The sequence below is a fragment of the Pleurodeles waltl genome, chromosome 2_1 (assembly GCF_031143425.1).
Source record: "Pleurodeles waltl isolate 20211129_DDA chromosome 2_1, aPleWal1.hap1.20221129, whole genome shotgun sequence".
Taxonomy (NCBI): Eukaryota; Metazoa; Chordata; class Amphibia; order Caudata; family Salamandridae; genus Pleurodeles; species Pleurodeles waltl.
The window spans coordinates 778,773,874-778,788,374 of NC_090438.1; the positions used below are offsets into that span (position 1 = coordinate 778,773,874).

Sequence of the window (14,501 nt, forward strand, 5' to 3'; positions counted from 1 at the left end):
CTGGGTACAATATTCCTGGATGCAGTGCCATGGCTCTATTGAGTCACAGCCTGCTGCAGATGTCGAAGATGCTGAAGGAATGAACTCAGATGACCAAGGGGCAGACCATCCGAAAAATGTTATGCCTCACAGGATTTAATTTTATGTCTTCTGATGACTCCACCTATAGATAAAGAATCCCCAGGGCTCTTTATGAAACCCACATCCAAGGCAACGTCCATTTTTCTGGTCTCTGAAATTATCACTGCGCCAGTACACAGCACCTTCAACCTTAGAAAGGTACTGCCTGTCTGCACACAGGGGATTTTCCCCAAGATCATATATCAAACGGGTCTTTGGCTCTATGCCAGGAAAAGTTCAGAAACTGGCTATGAAACAGTCTTGACAGTGGCACTCTTGACGCTATATATGGCAATCTTATAAGATAAAGTGCCTTCACAGGATTGGGTGATATTAGTCTCAAGATTATGTGAGGTAGTTTCCCCCCCTAGCGAAGTAACAAATTGTCAATAAAACAAGTAGCATTATCAGTTAAATAAGCTTTTCTGCGACAAAGTATAATTTAGAACTCATGAAGGTTTATTGAAAAAAATGTAAGGTTTATTACAGAAGGCAAATATGATTGGTCTCAAAATCAGTCAAAATGCATGATAAATCAAATATGGGGAGTTAGCATAAGACTCAGTCAATGCAGCAAAAGTTCTAACAAAGTCAAGCCTGAGAGGAAAATCTCAAAATTTTTCTGAATCCTAAGCATGTGATAGACTGACAGGTGTCAGCTCTCTAAAGAGTCCGAAAGCGACTTGTGGCTCACCTCCAAAATGAGCCCTTTTTATAAGAAAATTCATAATGAAAAATGGTGCAGTCAGCATTAAGTGATCAAAAAGTTGGAAGCTCGGCCAGGCACAGTACAGAATTAAGGCAACAATACCAAACTCCAACCCCGCTTGACCTAATGTCATCAGATGTGACAGTATACATCTAGTCAGACACAAAACAATGGTAGATTTATTAAATGAAAAGACCGACTGAAATACAGTCAGGAAGGGCCTTGAACAGATGCATCTGGAAGGGAAATGTGTCAACCAAAGTATTTCACTAGTGCACTTTTTGCTACATATGATGAGAAAAAATGAAAACACAACTGTGTTGGGAAGCAAGACGGAGTCAGGCTCTGTTTGTGCTTATTGTGGGTCATTAGGAAAATATAGTTCCCGAGAGTACAGGGAAATCATTTTTAATGCAAAACATTCATCCCGCTAGACAGTCATCATTTATTCATCAGAAATCTCTCATTGTGCATTGTAGTCACAACCAGTTTGTGCCAAAAGGCACCTTGGATACTGGAGGAACCTCAAGACTGAGGCACCACGCCGCAAAGCTGAGGCAAAGCATACCTTCCTCCGTCTTCTAAGTCAGCTTCACGATCAAGCAAAATATTTACTCCAAGCACACCACTATATGTTGAGCAGCTGAATGCTATACAGTAATTATTGCTGCAGACACTGAGGATATTGCTGCTTGGTCACTTTCAGCAACACTGCCGCCTCATGAAAAACATTTGCTTTTTTCTGAGGAAGTAATATCCAAGAAGCTTGAGGTATAACATATTCATAAAACGAAGTTGGACACTAACCAACCACCATACACATCTCTGTCACACACTATAAAATCAGACTCTTACCAGGGCCTTTTAGATGACCTTTTGACATCATACCACAACTCAAGGTCCATGGACTAACATAGATACGTGGCAAGATTGCACAGCAAAGCCATAGGACAGCTGCCTTTCGAGAGGCATAGGACTTTAACATCATCCGTGCTCAGTTAATTGGGTCTTGCTTTGAGCCCCACATTCGTGTCTACTGGAAGGTGGCTTTTCTGTTTGTCATTTCTTCCCTCTGCAGCGTATGTGAACTTCATTGTCCTTCGAAGAACCTTTTATCCAAGTGCACAAAGAGCAAGTTGTCATTCGTAGACACTGTAATTTCTTGCCAAAAATTATTTCTCCTTTTTATGTCAATGTTCTGTTGACTTCCCTCCCTTTTGACTGCAAAAAATCAGATGTGGAAAGTGCTTTATATTCTTTCGGTAGTTGGAGAGCTGTTTTGTACGGTCTTGACCATAGCTAGTCTGTCAGAAAAACGAAACAAGTGCTTTATTTATTTGCCCAGCCACACTTTGGTATCCCAGTTTCAAAAGCTGACCTTGCCAGGTGGATTGTAAAATGTACTCACCTATGTTATACCAAAGCCAAACACATATTAAGCTCTGTGCCTTGGGCGCATTCTACTCGCAAAGTGGTCCCGCAATGACTTTTCTCTGCAGTATTCTAGTTGAAGATACATTTAGAGTTCACTAAGCATTACTTTGTGGACATTCGTGGCTGACCTGGAACAAAGCGCTGACAAACTGTGCTTACAACATTGTTCCACTTGTCATCCGTTCCTGCTCACAAACCACTGCCTTAGCGATGGGGCACTGCTTGTTAGCCCATGCACAGAGCGTGCATGCTACAAATGAAGAACGTCACTTACCTGTAATGGTTTGTAGCTTGTAGTGCTGTAGCCTCACATGCACCCTACCCACCTCCCCAGATGGGAGCAGATGGCAGATATTATTAATGCTTATCTACATTATTAATGCATGTTCTGTCTCTAGTTCACATAAATTGTAAAGCTTTGCATATCCATACCAATATTTACCAGCAGGGGAGAAACACAAACTAAGGTGGGAGTCTATGCCTTGGTGTATTGTGTATTCCAGGGTAAGTATCATGAGTCCTGACAAAAACTTGCAGTGCCCAAGCTCAACATTAGATGGCAGCACTCTGCACAGCATGTCATCTACACCACGTGATACAAGCTGGAAACCAGTTTTTATAGGCAAGTCATGTTTTAATTCCTTGTCATTACTAAGCCTGTGGTCTTCCTTGCCCTTTCCCTGTCTGAACCAGTTTCGCAGTGTAATGAAAGAAGAGTCTACCAGATTTCTCAATCAATATACGTGGAAAAGACTGATTGGGGTTCGCTATGCAATTTTAAAAGTATAAGTCAAGGCCACGATTAACAACTTTCCCTTACTCACCACTTCTGAAACTGTTTAATTCCCCAAACATATCTCGCTGAGCAGTGAAATGAAGGTCTCTGCCATTATGGCCTCAAAATACACTTCTGATCACCCAGCTTTACTTTCAATGTGCTCCTCTACCAATATCCTGTTTAACTGCAACAGTCCACTCTTTGGCCTTCCAACTCCCTATTAAAGTTCTAAACTTCCGCACCCATCCCACCTCTCACCACAGATATCTTGTTGAGCACTGTCACCCAATGTTCCCATTGTACACTCCTCATTATAGTATTGAAAGCGGTCCATGGTCTGCCTTCCCTTCCCACTTACCAGGTCAAGCTGTCTACATCTACACTATTCCTTGTCATTATGCTGCAAGCGTAGCATCTATTCGTCACTCTTTAACCTCTGTGTCGCCACAAGATCAGTTCTTTTTTGCTATCCCCACCCTTCTTTTAGAATGTCATCATCCAGCCCTAACTAAGGAATATGTTTGAACACTTCAAAAATAGCCTCCATGACTACCTCCTTGAATTTAGAGACCTTTTTTCTCTTTTATCTTCCATGGACAACCTCTTAAGCACACAGCAAAATGTGGGCACTGCAGTCTCTAACATTTGATATCAAATGTAGCTGCATTAGTAATGTGTCAATTCACAGCATCTCTCTCAAAATAAATTGATTGTCTCCGTTCATTGCTCTTTTCTTATGCGGGATGTGGGTAATGCTGATTTGGCCATCGGTATAAAACAAATGTATTTTATATAATGAACATATGTCATTTTGTGTCCTGTAAAAGTAATCGACCTTGAGCAATGGGACCTTCCTTCACCAGTATACATATGCAGATCCTATCTTCACACAAGGCTTTTAAAAACATGTAATCTTACCCTCTGTAAGACTGATCTTCTCTTCTTTTCTTACAACCACATAAACTATACTCCCAATTTGGATTTAGGACACACATCTGGACATTCACAATTTAAAAGCCTGAGTCCGCCCACTGAGCTTACCGTATCAACGAGAAATTATCACAGTCAGTTTCTTTACTCCTTAAAATGGCTTCAGATGTGTGTTGGATCCTTCATGGGCTCATGAAATACATGGTGTGAAGTTTCCACTCTTTGGGGAAAGCACATAATTGGTGCAAAGTTGTTTTAAGCTCTTCCAGGCAATGACTTTGTGCAAGCCTCTCGATGAGATGTAAATCCTCTGCCTCTGCTGTACTTGTATTGAAACATGAGCCAGAGAACCTGGAATGCTATTTCTCATTTGGATTCTTGATTTTTTTCACTCTTAGTCTGCTACTTTTTGGTAACGTGCTGCCCCAGGCACCTGTTACATTTGTGCAAAATGTATCACATTCCACCTCATTGCTCCATATGGCTACAAACAGATGTTTCAGCTCTTGGGAATGAAATAATATTAGCACAAAGCAACCACCTACGAGTGAGCCTCAGCTCCCACAGTGCCCCCATTGCCATTCAATGTGTTGGTAAAAAGAAGCCATTTGTACTCAGCAGGTCGGTCTTTGTGACCCCTAACAATCTGGTGAGTTACATTTTCAACAGTCCTGATGGGCTATTCTAAGTTCGTCACATAACTTGATAGGGCAGCTATATATTGTTATCATAAATATGTGACGCTGGAACCTCTGACACAGATAATTAGCATCTACTTATTTAGCTAACATTCTCATTGCATATATATATATATCAAATTTAAGCGTGCATTACTGGTGTAAATCTGATGTTGCATGGATAACCAGCATAAATCAAAGCTACAAAATGTCTACTTTATTGTAAAATACTTGCAATATACGAGTGTGTATTTTGGTATATTTTGGTGATTGGCATTGCCATTTAAATATCTTTGAGTTTACCACCACTTGCTCTTTCCCAGATATTGGGTGCGTTGATATGCAATGCGACCTTATGGCTGTATTAAAAAATGATAGCATCCAAAACAATATCCAGACCATTGCTCCTTTCTGTCGCCATCCAATTTCTCTCCCTTATTCTTTGGTATATTCCCAGTTCTCTTGCAATACACAAGTCTACTTTTAAAACTATATGTTTGAAATGATATTTGTTGAACAACTTAATATTCACCTTGTCCATAATATCAAAACTGCTCTAGTGTGTGTCACTGCTAGATGTTTCTCCAGGAACCTGAACCTGAGACTTATGTTTTTTAAAGGACTAGAGACAGCACTTACCCCAGGATTATCGAACTCGCCACCTTTTTGTTTTCCTAGGTTTGTCATGACTGTTTTATATGTAATGCTACTGTCTTTGTGGTTTATCTCTCATGTTATTATAAAACTCACATTAAACATATGATTGACTACAGTCCACCCATTAACGTGGTGAACATGATCACTTTTAGGCTTAGTTGGCCAATGACTCTTTCGTTACTGGTGTTCAATTTCTCCCAGCACATACTATACCACATTCCTTGTCTTTCCTTGGGCTTAGAAGCTTTATGCTCTTCGTGGCTATTGATTCTCCCAGGCAAACAATCAATTGCTTTGTTCGTAGCGAACTGTAATTGGCTACTGCTTGGCTCCCCTTCCTTCTGCCTTTCCATGACATATGTTGCTTTCCATACCAGAGGGAAGTGCAATCCTTTGTAATTCTTGCATTGTCTTGAATTTCACTGCTCTGTAGATGTTTTATACATCTGCCTTGAAGTATTTCTGCTAATTGTAGTCCTTTTGTATTTCCCACAATCTTCTACTGTTCAGCACTCTTTAGTAAAGTGTTTCTTGTTGTGACATTTTATATACTCAACTAAAGAAGCTCTACTGATTATATCATTTGCTTCACCCCAGAAGAGAGAAAGCTGGTATGCGGTAACAGGTGCCATCCTTTATACACCTTTGCTTTATTTTCATTGTTAGGTCTCTCACAACGTTAGGTTTAGTGATATCTTCACTGGCTGACCAGGCTGCTGGAAAGGGGAAGAACAAGTTTGTGCCTTACAGAGACTCTGTGCTCACATGGCTTCTCAAGGTAAGATAATGTTCTGCATGTGTGAAACGTGCACCCTGATGCACTGAGGGAGGATGAAATTCTAGCAAATTTTAATATGTGCGCTACTGTTTTATCCTCTAATGATCTATCCTTAATTGTTTTATTACAAAAGATATGAGAGCTAGCTTGTGATTGGAATAAAATGTCATTAATCTCTTAGATTTTATTGAAGGCACCTATGTATGATGCATAGCCCTCACTGGTGCTATCAGATTTCAACTGTCAGGTGACAAAGGGGGCAGTTCGCCAAGTGTTTTCCTAGCTTTCATTTTTCGTCACTCAAAATAGGCTCCACGGGAACCAAATAAAATGCTTGCAAGTGACAACACTGAAACATTGCTATTGCGATTACTTTGCCTCTTGTACATGCTAAAATAAACATTTTGAAGAAGATGCAGAATGCTTTTCAAATGCATAGTTGAAAGTCCCTGGCACAGCAACTCTGTGTCACCCCACTCCTGATTTCATAAACTTTGTGTGCGTCCCTGCTTAGAAAAATTAGAAGAGACTCCTAAGAGAGTTACCACAGTAAGTTTTGTGTGTTTCTCCCCAGCAGAGTGATGAGGTGGAGGTTTGCTCAGAGAGTACATTGTTTGAGCTGCTATGATTCTTGTGTCCAGGTTGCACACAACTTGCGGTTGGTGGCAACTGACCGAATGTTATGCAGTCTTTTTTCCTGTTAACAAAGTGAGGAGAGTGCCTGTAGAAATAAATGTGCTCCCTGTCATGATTGGGACACTCCACTTAAGTGGATGTTTGTTTTCAAGTATATACCCATGTTAGTGTCTCCGTATGCCTGCCTTGTGCCTTTCTGTAGCCAAGGCTGCCCTGTGCTTTCCTGGTCCGCTTAGTGTTTCTTTCTCTTGTGTCCATCCGTTGTTACCAGGTTTTCACCCCGTGTCCATATTGCCCAAAACACTCTCTCTATGTCTCCTAGATTGAAATCGCTGTGTCCATGTCTCTCTGTACCTGAAAAAGTCCCAGTATTTCTGGAGTCCGTTTATCACTGCATGCCTTTGTGTCTGTTTTCCCATTTATCTGCTCCCTTCTGTCTGTTAACCTTTCTGTCTGTACTCACTTTGTTTGTGGCCCTACTGTATCACCTCCTGCCAGTGCCCTCTCCCGAAGTCCATGTCCCCCAGTCCCCCTGTCCATGGGTTGGAGTGCTCTTGTGAACAATTGGAACATGTGCAGGGCCACAGAGTTATTTAGAGAAATACCAGTCTTAGTCCATGTATTTTTGGTCCTGAGAGTGTATTAATGAAGTTCGCCAAGTATTTGTGATGTATTTACGTAAATATGGGGGTATTATTTATAGGTGCTTAAAGGAGCCGGTATATGCACACATTGTATAAGTTCAGTAAGCAGGAATTCAATAAAACTTGCCTGTGCTGAAATAATTTCAAATACAGCTACTACATTTCTACTTATCAAAATGTGTAAGCCTGTCTGCAGCACTTCTGCTACAGACAGGCTTTTTGTGTGCTTACACAGTTAAGGACGTCCTCCAGATACCTGTTATGATCCCTCAATGTCTGTGAAGAAAAGCTGCACTTCTCATGCGAGACACAGCTGTTCATTTTTTAGTCTCCTACAAGGATTGCATCATGCTAGTTGTAGGAAAGTGCTTATTTTGTACATAGTCACCCTCACTTTTTGCTCACTGGTACTGAGTTGATTTTGTCTGAGGTGCACTGGGTCCCTGATAAATAGGTTGCCAGTGCTCTTTACCTAAAATGAGGGAAAAGATCTAAATTGTGTACAGTTGGCACACATTCTAGTACCTCTGTAAGACCCTAGTAAATGGTACCCCTGGTACTTAGGACATGAGTACGAGAGAGGATTCCCCAAGGGCTGCAGCATGTATTGTGCCACCCTACGGGCCAAAATTTGCACAAAGTCTGCCATTGCGAGCCATGAGAGAGAACAAGATACGGCACACCCATGTGCCTTGCCCCCCTCACTACATCTAATTATATGTAAATCACCCCTGCAGCAGGCCTTAGAGGCCTAAAGCAGGATGCATTATATTTGATGTGAGGACATAGGAGCAGATATGCCCCTGTGAATTCTAGTTCAATTTCTAGATATTGCAAGTGACAGGGAAGCCATCTTATGGTAAGAACTGTACACTCGTCATTACAAATTATCCAGCTACTTAATGGTTTCACTGAAACCTATGATGTTTGGTATTGAGCACCTTGTCTTCATAAATCACGACTGATGCCAGTCTGAGATTTATTATGACATGAATTCTGAAAGCGCCATGGAGGTGCTCTCTGAAAGCTACCAGACCCTTAGTTGTGCTGGCTGTTTGATATCGACCAGCCTGCCAACACAGGCATTTTTCTTATCCCCTGGAGGTGAGAGCCCGCGCTCTCAGAGGCCTGAAGAAAATCCTACTCTGTAGGAAGGTGTTATCACCTCCTTCAGCCGGATGGCTAGGGAATTTGCATACCAAGTTTAAGGACTTCAAAGTCCCTGCCACCTTCTTTGATATGCAACTCCGGCTTTCCCCAGACCTGGGATTTGCCACCCCCTGCACTGAGGCCCATTTGGCACCAGGACAGGTGGGAAATTAGCTGTGTACGTAGGCATGGTGCACTACCAGGTTGTTATATGACTAGGAGACCAGCCCTGATGCTTATGCCAAGCCTCGAGACGCACCCCCCTTCAGGAACCTCACAGCATCAATACCTGGGGCACTGCAGCATTTGCTGCAACCACAGCTTGTGGTGTCTGGATCAGACACCACCGCTGCGCAAAGACGACCTGCTCCTGGGGGACGATAGAACCAATGAAGTTCCCCATGAGAGTGGCCAGACTGTTTCTCTTTGCGTTCTGCAGGTCTAACCAAGCACCATGAGCGCCTTTAACGCACAGGACCAACTGACCAAAACCCTCTGCACCTGACCTCCCTGGACCAGTTCCTCGAATGTCTGTACCCCATGCTCCCAGGACTCTCAAGAACTGAGCTGTATCCTATTTCTAGATGCCCCCCCTCGCCAACATGGCAGTGTGAAAGGAACCTAATCCAAACAGTACCTCTGCACCCGGACTCCCCAGGGCAGGTAAAACTGAACTACTGGTGCTTCTCATGTCTTTGGCCCCCTAGCACTCTACAACCTAAAGGGGGTCCCCCGAGATAATTCTGCAAGTACCCGTATGCAGTATATGTACTTTACCCATTGAAAGTCATTCCCGCTTAAAGGCACATTGGTGTATTTTATTACCTTACTGTGAAAAATAACTCTGCTGCAGTACTTACCTTACTGTGAAGATATTTTTGGTGTTGAAACAATATAAAAGTGTTGTATTTTTTTTCTCAAATTTGTCTCAGTTACTTCTTGAGTCTGTGTCTCATTTATTGACTCTGTGTGTTCAACAAATGCTTAGCACTATCCTCTTATAAGCCTAAACTTCTTGCCCACACTACCACAAAAGATAGCATCTGGGATTATTACTTGTAACCCCTGTAAATCAATAAGGATTGCCTGGACTATGTGCCTAGTGTCCACTTGCACCGATACACTGCATAGATAGCCTTCTTTCCACACTAGTCCTTTGTGCTGCAGTAGCGACAGGGAGACTCATCCCAGGACAAGGCAATGGAGAAAACAGACTAGGCCAATTAACCTGTCAAAACTGTAGCTAATTAAAGCCAGTCTGCCCCCTGGGGCCTCTGTGTGATTAATCTTGATTATTTGGACAATTGTTGCTGAGATTTCCAAAAGAACCTGCCAGATGAGGCCCTTGTTCAATTACAACTGCATCCCCAGTATAGCTTGAAACTCCCAGAAGAAACCTAAACCTATATGTTTTAAGCAAAGTTCAGTTAGTAGGATTTCTTTTTATGTTGTTAAACTGGGGGTGGGCAATTTTTAGTTGTTAATACACTTTATATTGATTACTTTGGCAGGACAACTTGGGAGGCAACAGCAAAACAGCCATGATTGCCACAATTAGCCCAGCAGCTGACAACTATGAAGAAACACTTTCCACGCTGAGATATGCCGATCGCGCCAAGAGAATAGTCAACCATGCTGTGGTGAATGAAGATCCAAACGCAAGAGTAATCCGAGAGCTGCGGGAAGAGGTTGAGAAACTGAAGGAGCAGCTTTCACAGGCTGAGGTACACCACTCATGGGAGAGTTGTGAGCTATGTGTTTGACGCAAGAGGGCACTTTGTGCTTTCAGACTGCAGGTGAACCTGATGGAACACCTGATTCAAAGCCAAGTGAAATATCTATGTATTTCGTTTATTAATTTGGTTTCCCATAGTGCTTTTCCACCTCAAGGTGTTGGTGAACTTTAGCAAAAAAAACACAGTCCACTATTTTTACAGTACATCTTTCAACCTACCCGGAAGAGTAGTGAGTAGGAGGAAAGGGTGATTGTGATAGCTAGTGGGAGTAGGAATCACTGGGTGAACAAGAAGGGATGTAGCTTTAAGTAACTTAATGTCATAAAGCTCAGTCTGTCTCCTGAGAAGTTTCCACACAGGAAGGTCTGTAGTATTCCTGCTGGAGGACAATAGAAACGGATGTGTTTGCTCTTTTTAATTTGGGAATTCCGTTTGCGTATCTACACACATTTTCACCCTGTTTGACCCCTTACTTGCTTGAAAGTTAACAGTAGCTTCAGAAAGTGCCTAGATCTAGTTTCCTAATGACCAGTAAAACAAGGCCATGGTTTAGTAGGGTGGAGTATGTGTGGTCACAATACTACCACTCCTGTTGAAATCTGCTATACTGGACTTTTATGTTTTAAGCTTCTTGCAGCGTTTTTCAGTCATTATGGAGTACAGTTTCAAATCGAATCTAGATTTAACTTTATAATATATTTTTTGAAAGGTGAAACTAGGAGTGTCAAGAATCCAGTGAAGAAGTTATTAGTGTCCTGGTAAAGTAAGCACAACAGCGTTCGGTTTTGTGCATTGTTGGCTTGATCACAAGCATCCCGTGATAGCTCTAGCATTACAAAGTCTCGTGCTTTCTGAAAAGAAAGCTGCACTATAAATAAACACTTGCAAAGACAGTTGGTCTGGAATCTATTTTTACTCCAAATTAAAGAAGCCTTCTCCTGTAAAAAAAATAAAAAAAAAAAATTGTTTGCTTTCTGTATATAATGCATATGTGAAATAACGAATTATTGTGAGAGATGTGGAGTACCTTGAGATGTAAAATAATATTTCAAGCATTGTAGTGTAAATAATGGTAGAGAAGACGAAATCATACACCAATCCGCCAATAGCATGAGATTATACAGAAATAGCCCCTGCTGGGATCCAAAGGCTGCTCTATGTATATTTTAAATAACAGAATAAAATATGTCCACAAACAGCTTCAATGCTAGGCCAGGTTTTCAAATAATTGTATGCTGGAATTGTGAAAGACCCCTTCTTACCATTGGTTATTGGTTGTCATTACAAATGCATCATTTTACTGGTAGCATGTTACTTTATGTTAGAAATAATTTGATAGAGCACTTTCAACAAAAGGTTTCTTGACACTAGCCAAAAGAGGTAGATCTTTCAAATAGGACAGATTGCCAGAATAGTATTAATAATCACCAGTGTATGAGACTGAATAATTTGCAAGTATGACTTGAGTTAGCATGTAAAGGCTTGTGAGAAGAGCCTGGTCTTTAGGGCTTTGTGAAGGGATCAATTCAGTTTTTGTCCTAAGCAAAATCTGTGGGGAAATTCACAAAGATAGCGCACTAACTGAAAAGGTCCTACCTCCGCAATTAGATCTGGCATTTCTTGCGACCACAGAAGAGGTCTTAGAGTGTGACATAGAGAATATCTTGTGATACGTTTGAAAATAAATGAAGGAGCTTGGCCATTTAGGCTTGGAAGACAGAGAACCATAAATTGCACTGCAACTCTTACAGATAGCCAATGGAAACGTTTGTTATGCGGCGTATGTACCAAAAAGAGGCCCTTTTAACATTGTTTGAGGCAGTCATCGTTTTAACATTGAGTGTATTGCCATGAGCGTTTTGAAGGAACAGGCTAGCCAGTAATAATACTAGTTGGGCCAGCATGGAGAACTTGTTTTCTGGTGCTATAAAGGTCTATGTTATATTCCTTCCGTCTGCCCTGAATCTGTACTGTGCTGGGCAATTGTGTCTGGATCACTGACATTGCTTTTAGAGTCTAAGCTATGACTATAGGGTGCGTCTCATGACCTCAGGATCTGCCTGGTTTTAAACACGTCATGGCATGGCCTGATAGATGGTCAGCAGCACCCTCTGATCTTCTGGACAGCCCCTGAGGAAGCATTGTAATCAGTTGAATTGGACCTACATATAATTACCAGAGCTATACCCCAGAATAGGATCCCGGCTCATCTCTTCTTTGAAGGCCCAGCCGCAAACCTGATGTGTGGTATTTGTGTTCTCCAGCGCAGTAGACCGGACCTGTGGCTGGAGAAATTCTTTTGCAGCCTGAAGGGGTGCTTTTATATGTAACTCGCTTTACTGAAAGACCACATCGAAAAAAGCAGTGCAGATAAACAAATGCAAATAAAAGAGCAGCTTGCTTTAATAGGGTCATCCTGTTGCGTGCTAGCCTAAACATGCTTTTTCACGGATTCCCTAACTCTAGTTGCATTGCCTGTCCGAAGGCACAGAGGTTGAGCTGACACTCCTGCTTCAGGTTGCACACTGAATTAAAATACTTGCATCAAATGGTGCCACCACTGGCAATTCAATGCAGGCGAGAGAAAATTGCAGCGTATGCAGATTGCAAAATCATAACCTATTTAATTTAGCCTTCTAAGATGCTCTTCAAGTCCATTGTTATTTAAAAAAAAAAAAAACTTTTATGAACGTCAGCCAGAGCAGCTTCTGGCAATAGTCCAATGCCTAAAGTGGATGAGTCAGACGTAAAAAAGGTTTTAGCTACAATTGACCAACCTTATTTCCTAAAGCAAAAATGTCACGGTCTCTAAGCCCATTAAAGGAAGTCACCCTTCCAGTTCTGGTGACCGTCTTAGGGTACAGGTGTTAGGGTTAATAAGATGCCCTGCAGTACAAAGGCCCATGGGTTGTTGCTGGTATACAGTTCCAAAAACCGAGGAAAGTTTGCATTGCGGTGCATCTTTTTACTAGCATCACCAGGCAGCTTGAAAAGAAAATTGATCAACTTGTTTTCCCGGTACATTGTTTAAGCTGTGCAGTATGAACGGCCCATTACTCCTCAATACGGGTCATGTTATCATCTTAAATCAGTTTTGATCAGGAGAAAAAGTAACTTTGAAAGAGAATTTCAATCCAAAATAAGAAAAAGTAAAAATGTAGTAATCACCACTGGTGCATTTGTTTGCTGATAGCATGATGTCTTCCTTAATGATTAGGTTACAGGTTTCCTTCATGGTGCAAGTATAAATCATTTTATTAGCCAGCTTTGACATTTAATCCTCACACTGTAATATTTGGAGTTTAAAATTACGTGCTTGACATCAGTGTTTGTTCCGCTCAGTCTGTTTGGTTTACTATCATGTGCAACCTCAGGCCGTTTGAGCTTGCAGCAGAGAGCACACTGCAGGATGCAGGAGAGACCAAGAGCAGCGAAAACTGGGGCTGCAGGATGCAGCAGGGTGCTCATGGTTGCAGGCCATACCAGGGCTTCTGCCTTTGTGAGTCTTCTTTCCTTACAGGCCATTGGTGGTCCGCAGCAGTTGGGGGAGTTTTTCTGCTCTTGCCATTGTCTAGATGAAGCTAGGTTTCTTGGGGTTTTCCAAGGGCTTTGTTATCCAACTCCACATGCACTCCTTGCAGTGGCAGGTATCGTGGTTTTGGTTCAGACTTTCTTTAATTGTGTGTATGATCATTGCTATTACCTGTATCTCCTATGGTTTCCTTTTGGAAAGTTGTGCTTGCCCTCAAGGGTTGTCACTTGCCTAGAAACCAGTGAGTGTGGCCACTCGTACAGCTCTGTAATGAACATAGAGAGTTTGCTTGCATTTGAGTAGCAAGGGTGCCATTGGCCTTAATGCATATAAGAAAGGTTTCCACATAAGCATGATTTTATAGTAAAAGACTGCCATGATTCCAGTGCAAAAGCCCATCAGACCCCTAGAGTCTGGTCCCACTGCTGATAGCTATGCCCGCTTGATTAGTAAGGTATATTGGTTTCAGCCCACAGTCCATGTCAATGAAACGTAAATGAGATTTTATGGGAGGTCACACCCATGGCACTATTGACTTGACTTGAGTGAAAGCTAAGTGAAGCAGCTCTTGAATTCATATGCAGTTTTCCAGACCAGTGTCAAATCCTTTGAGCTCTTTATTGGTAATAGTTTGAGAAAGAGATGAGGCATCTCTGGGCCTTGGGTGCTTTATCAGAAGCAATCTCAAGTAGCTGTTGTTTTAGCATCTGCTTTGATTACT

At 41.8% G+C, this 14,501-nt stretch overlaps 1 protein-coding gene across 3 annotated transcripts in view; it reads left to right on the forward strand.

The window, feature by feature from the left end:
* The window catches only part of KIF13A (kinesin family member 13A), a 733,240-nt gene that overhangs the window by 367,962 nt on the left and 350,777 nt on the right, over positions 1–14,501 (forward strand). For all 3 annotated transcript variants that reach the window (XM_069218350.1, XM_069218331.1, XM_069218342.1), the window contains 2 exons: positions 5,972–6,083; positions 10,024–10,236. In XM_069218350.1, the coding sequence (XP_069074451.1) occupies positions 5,972–6,083; positions 10,024–10,236 (325 nt within the window). The remainder of the gene's footprint in view (positions 1–5,971; positions 6,084–10,023; positions 10,237–14,501) is intronic.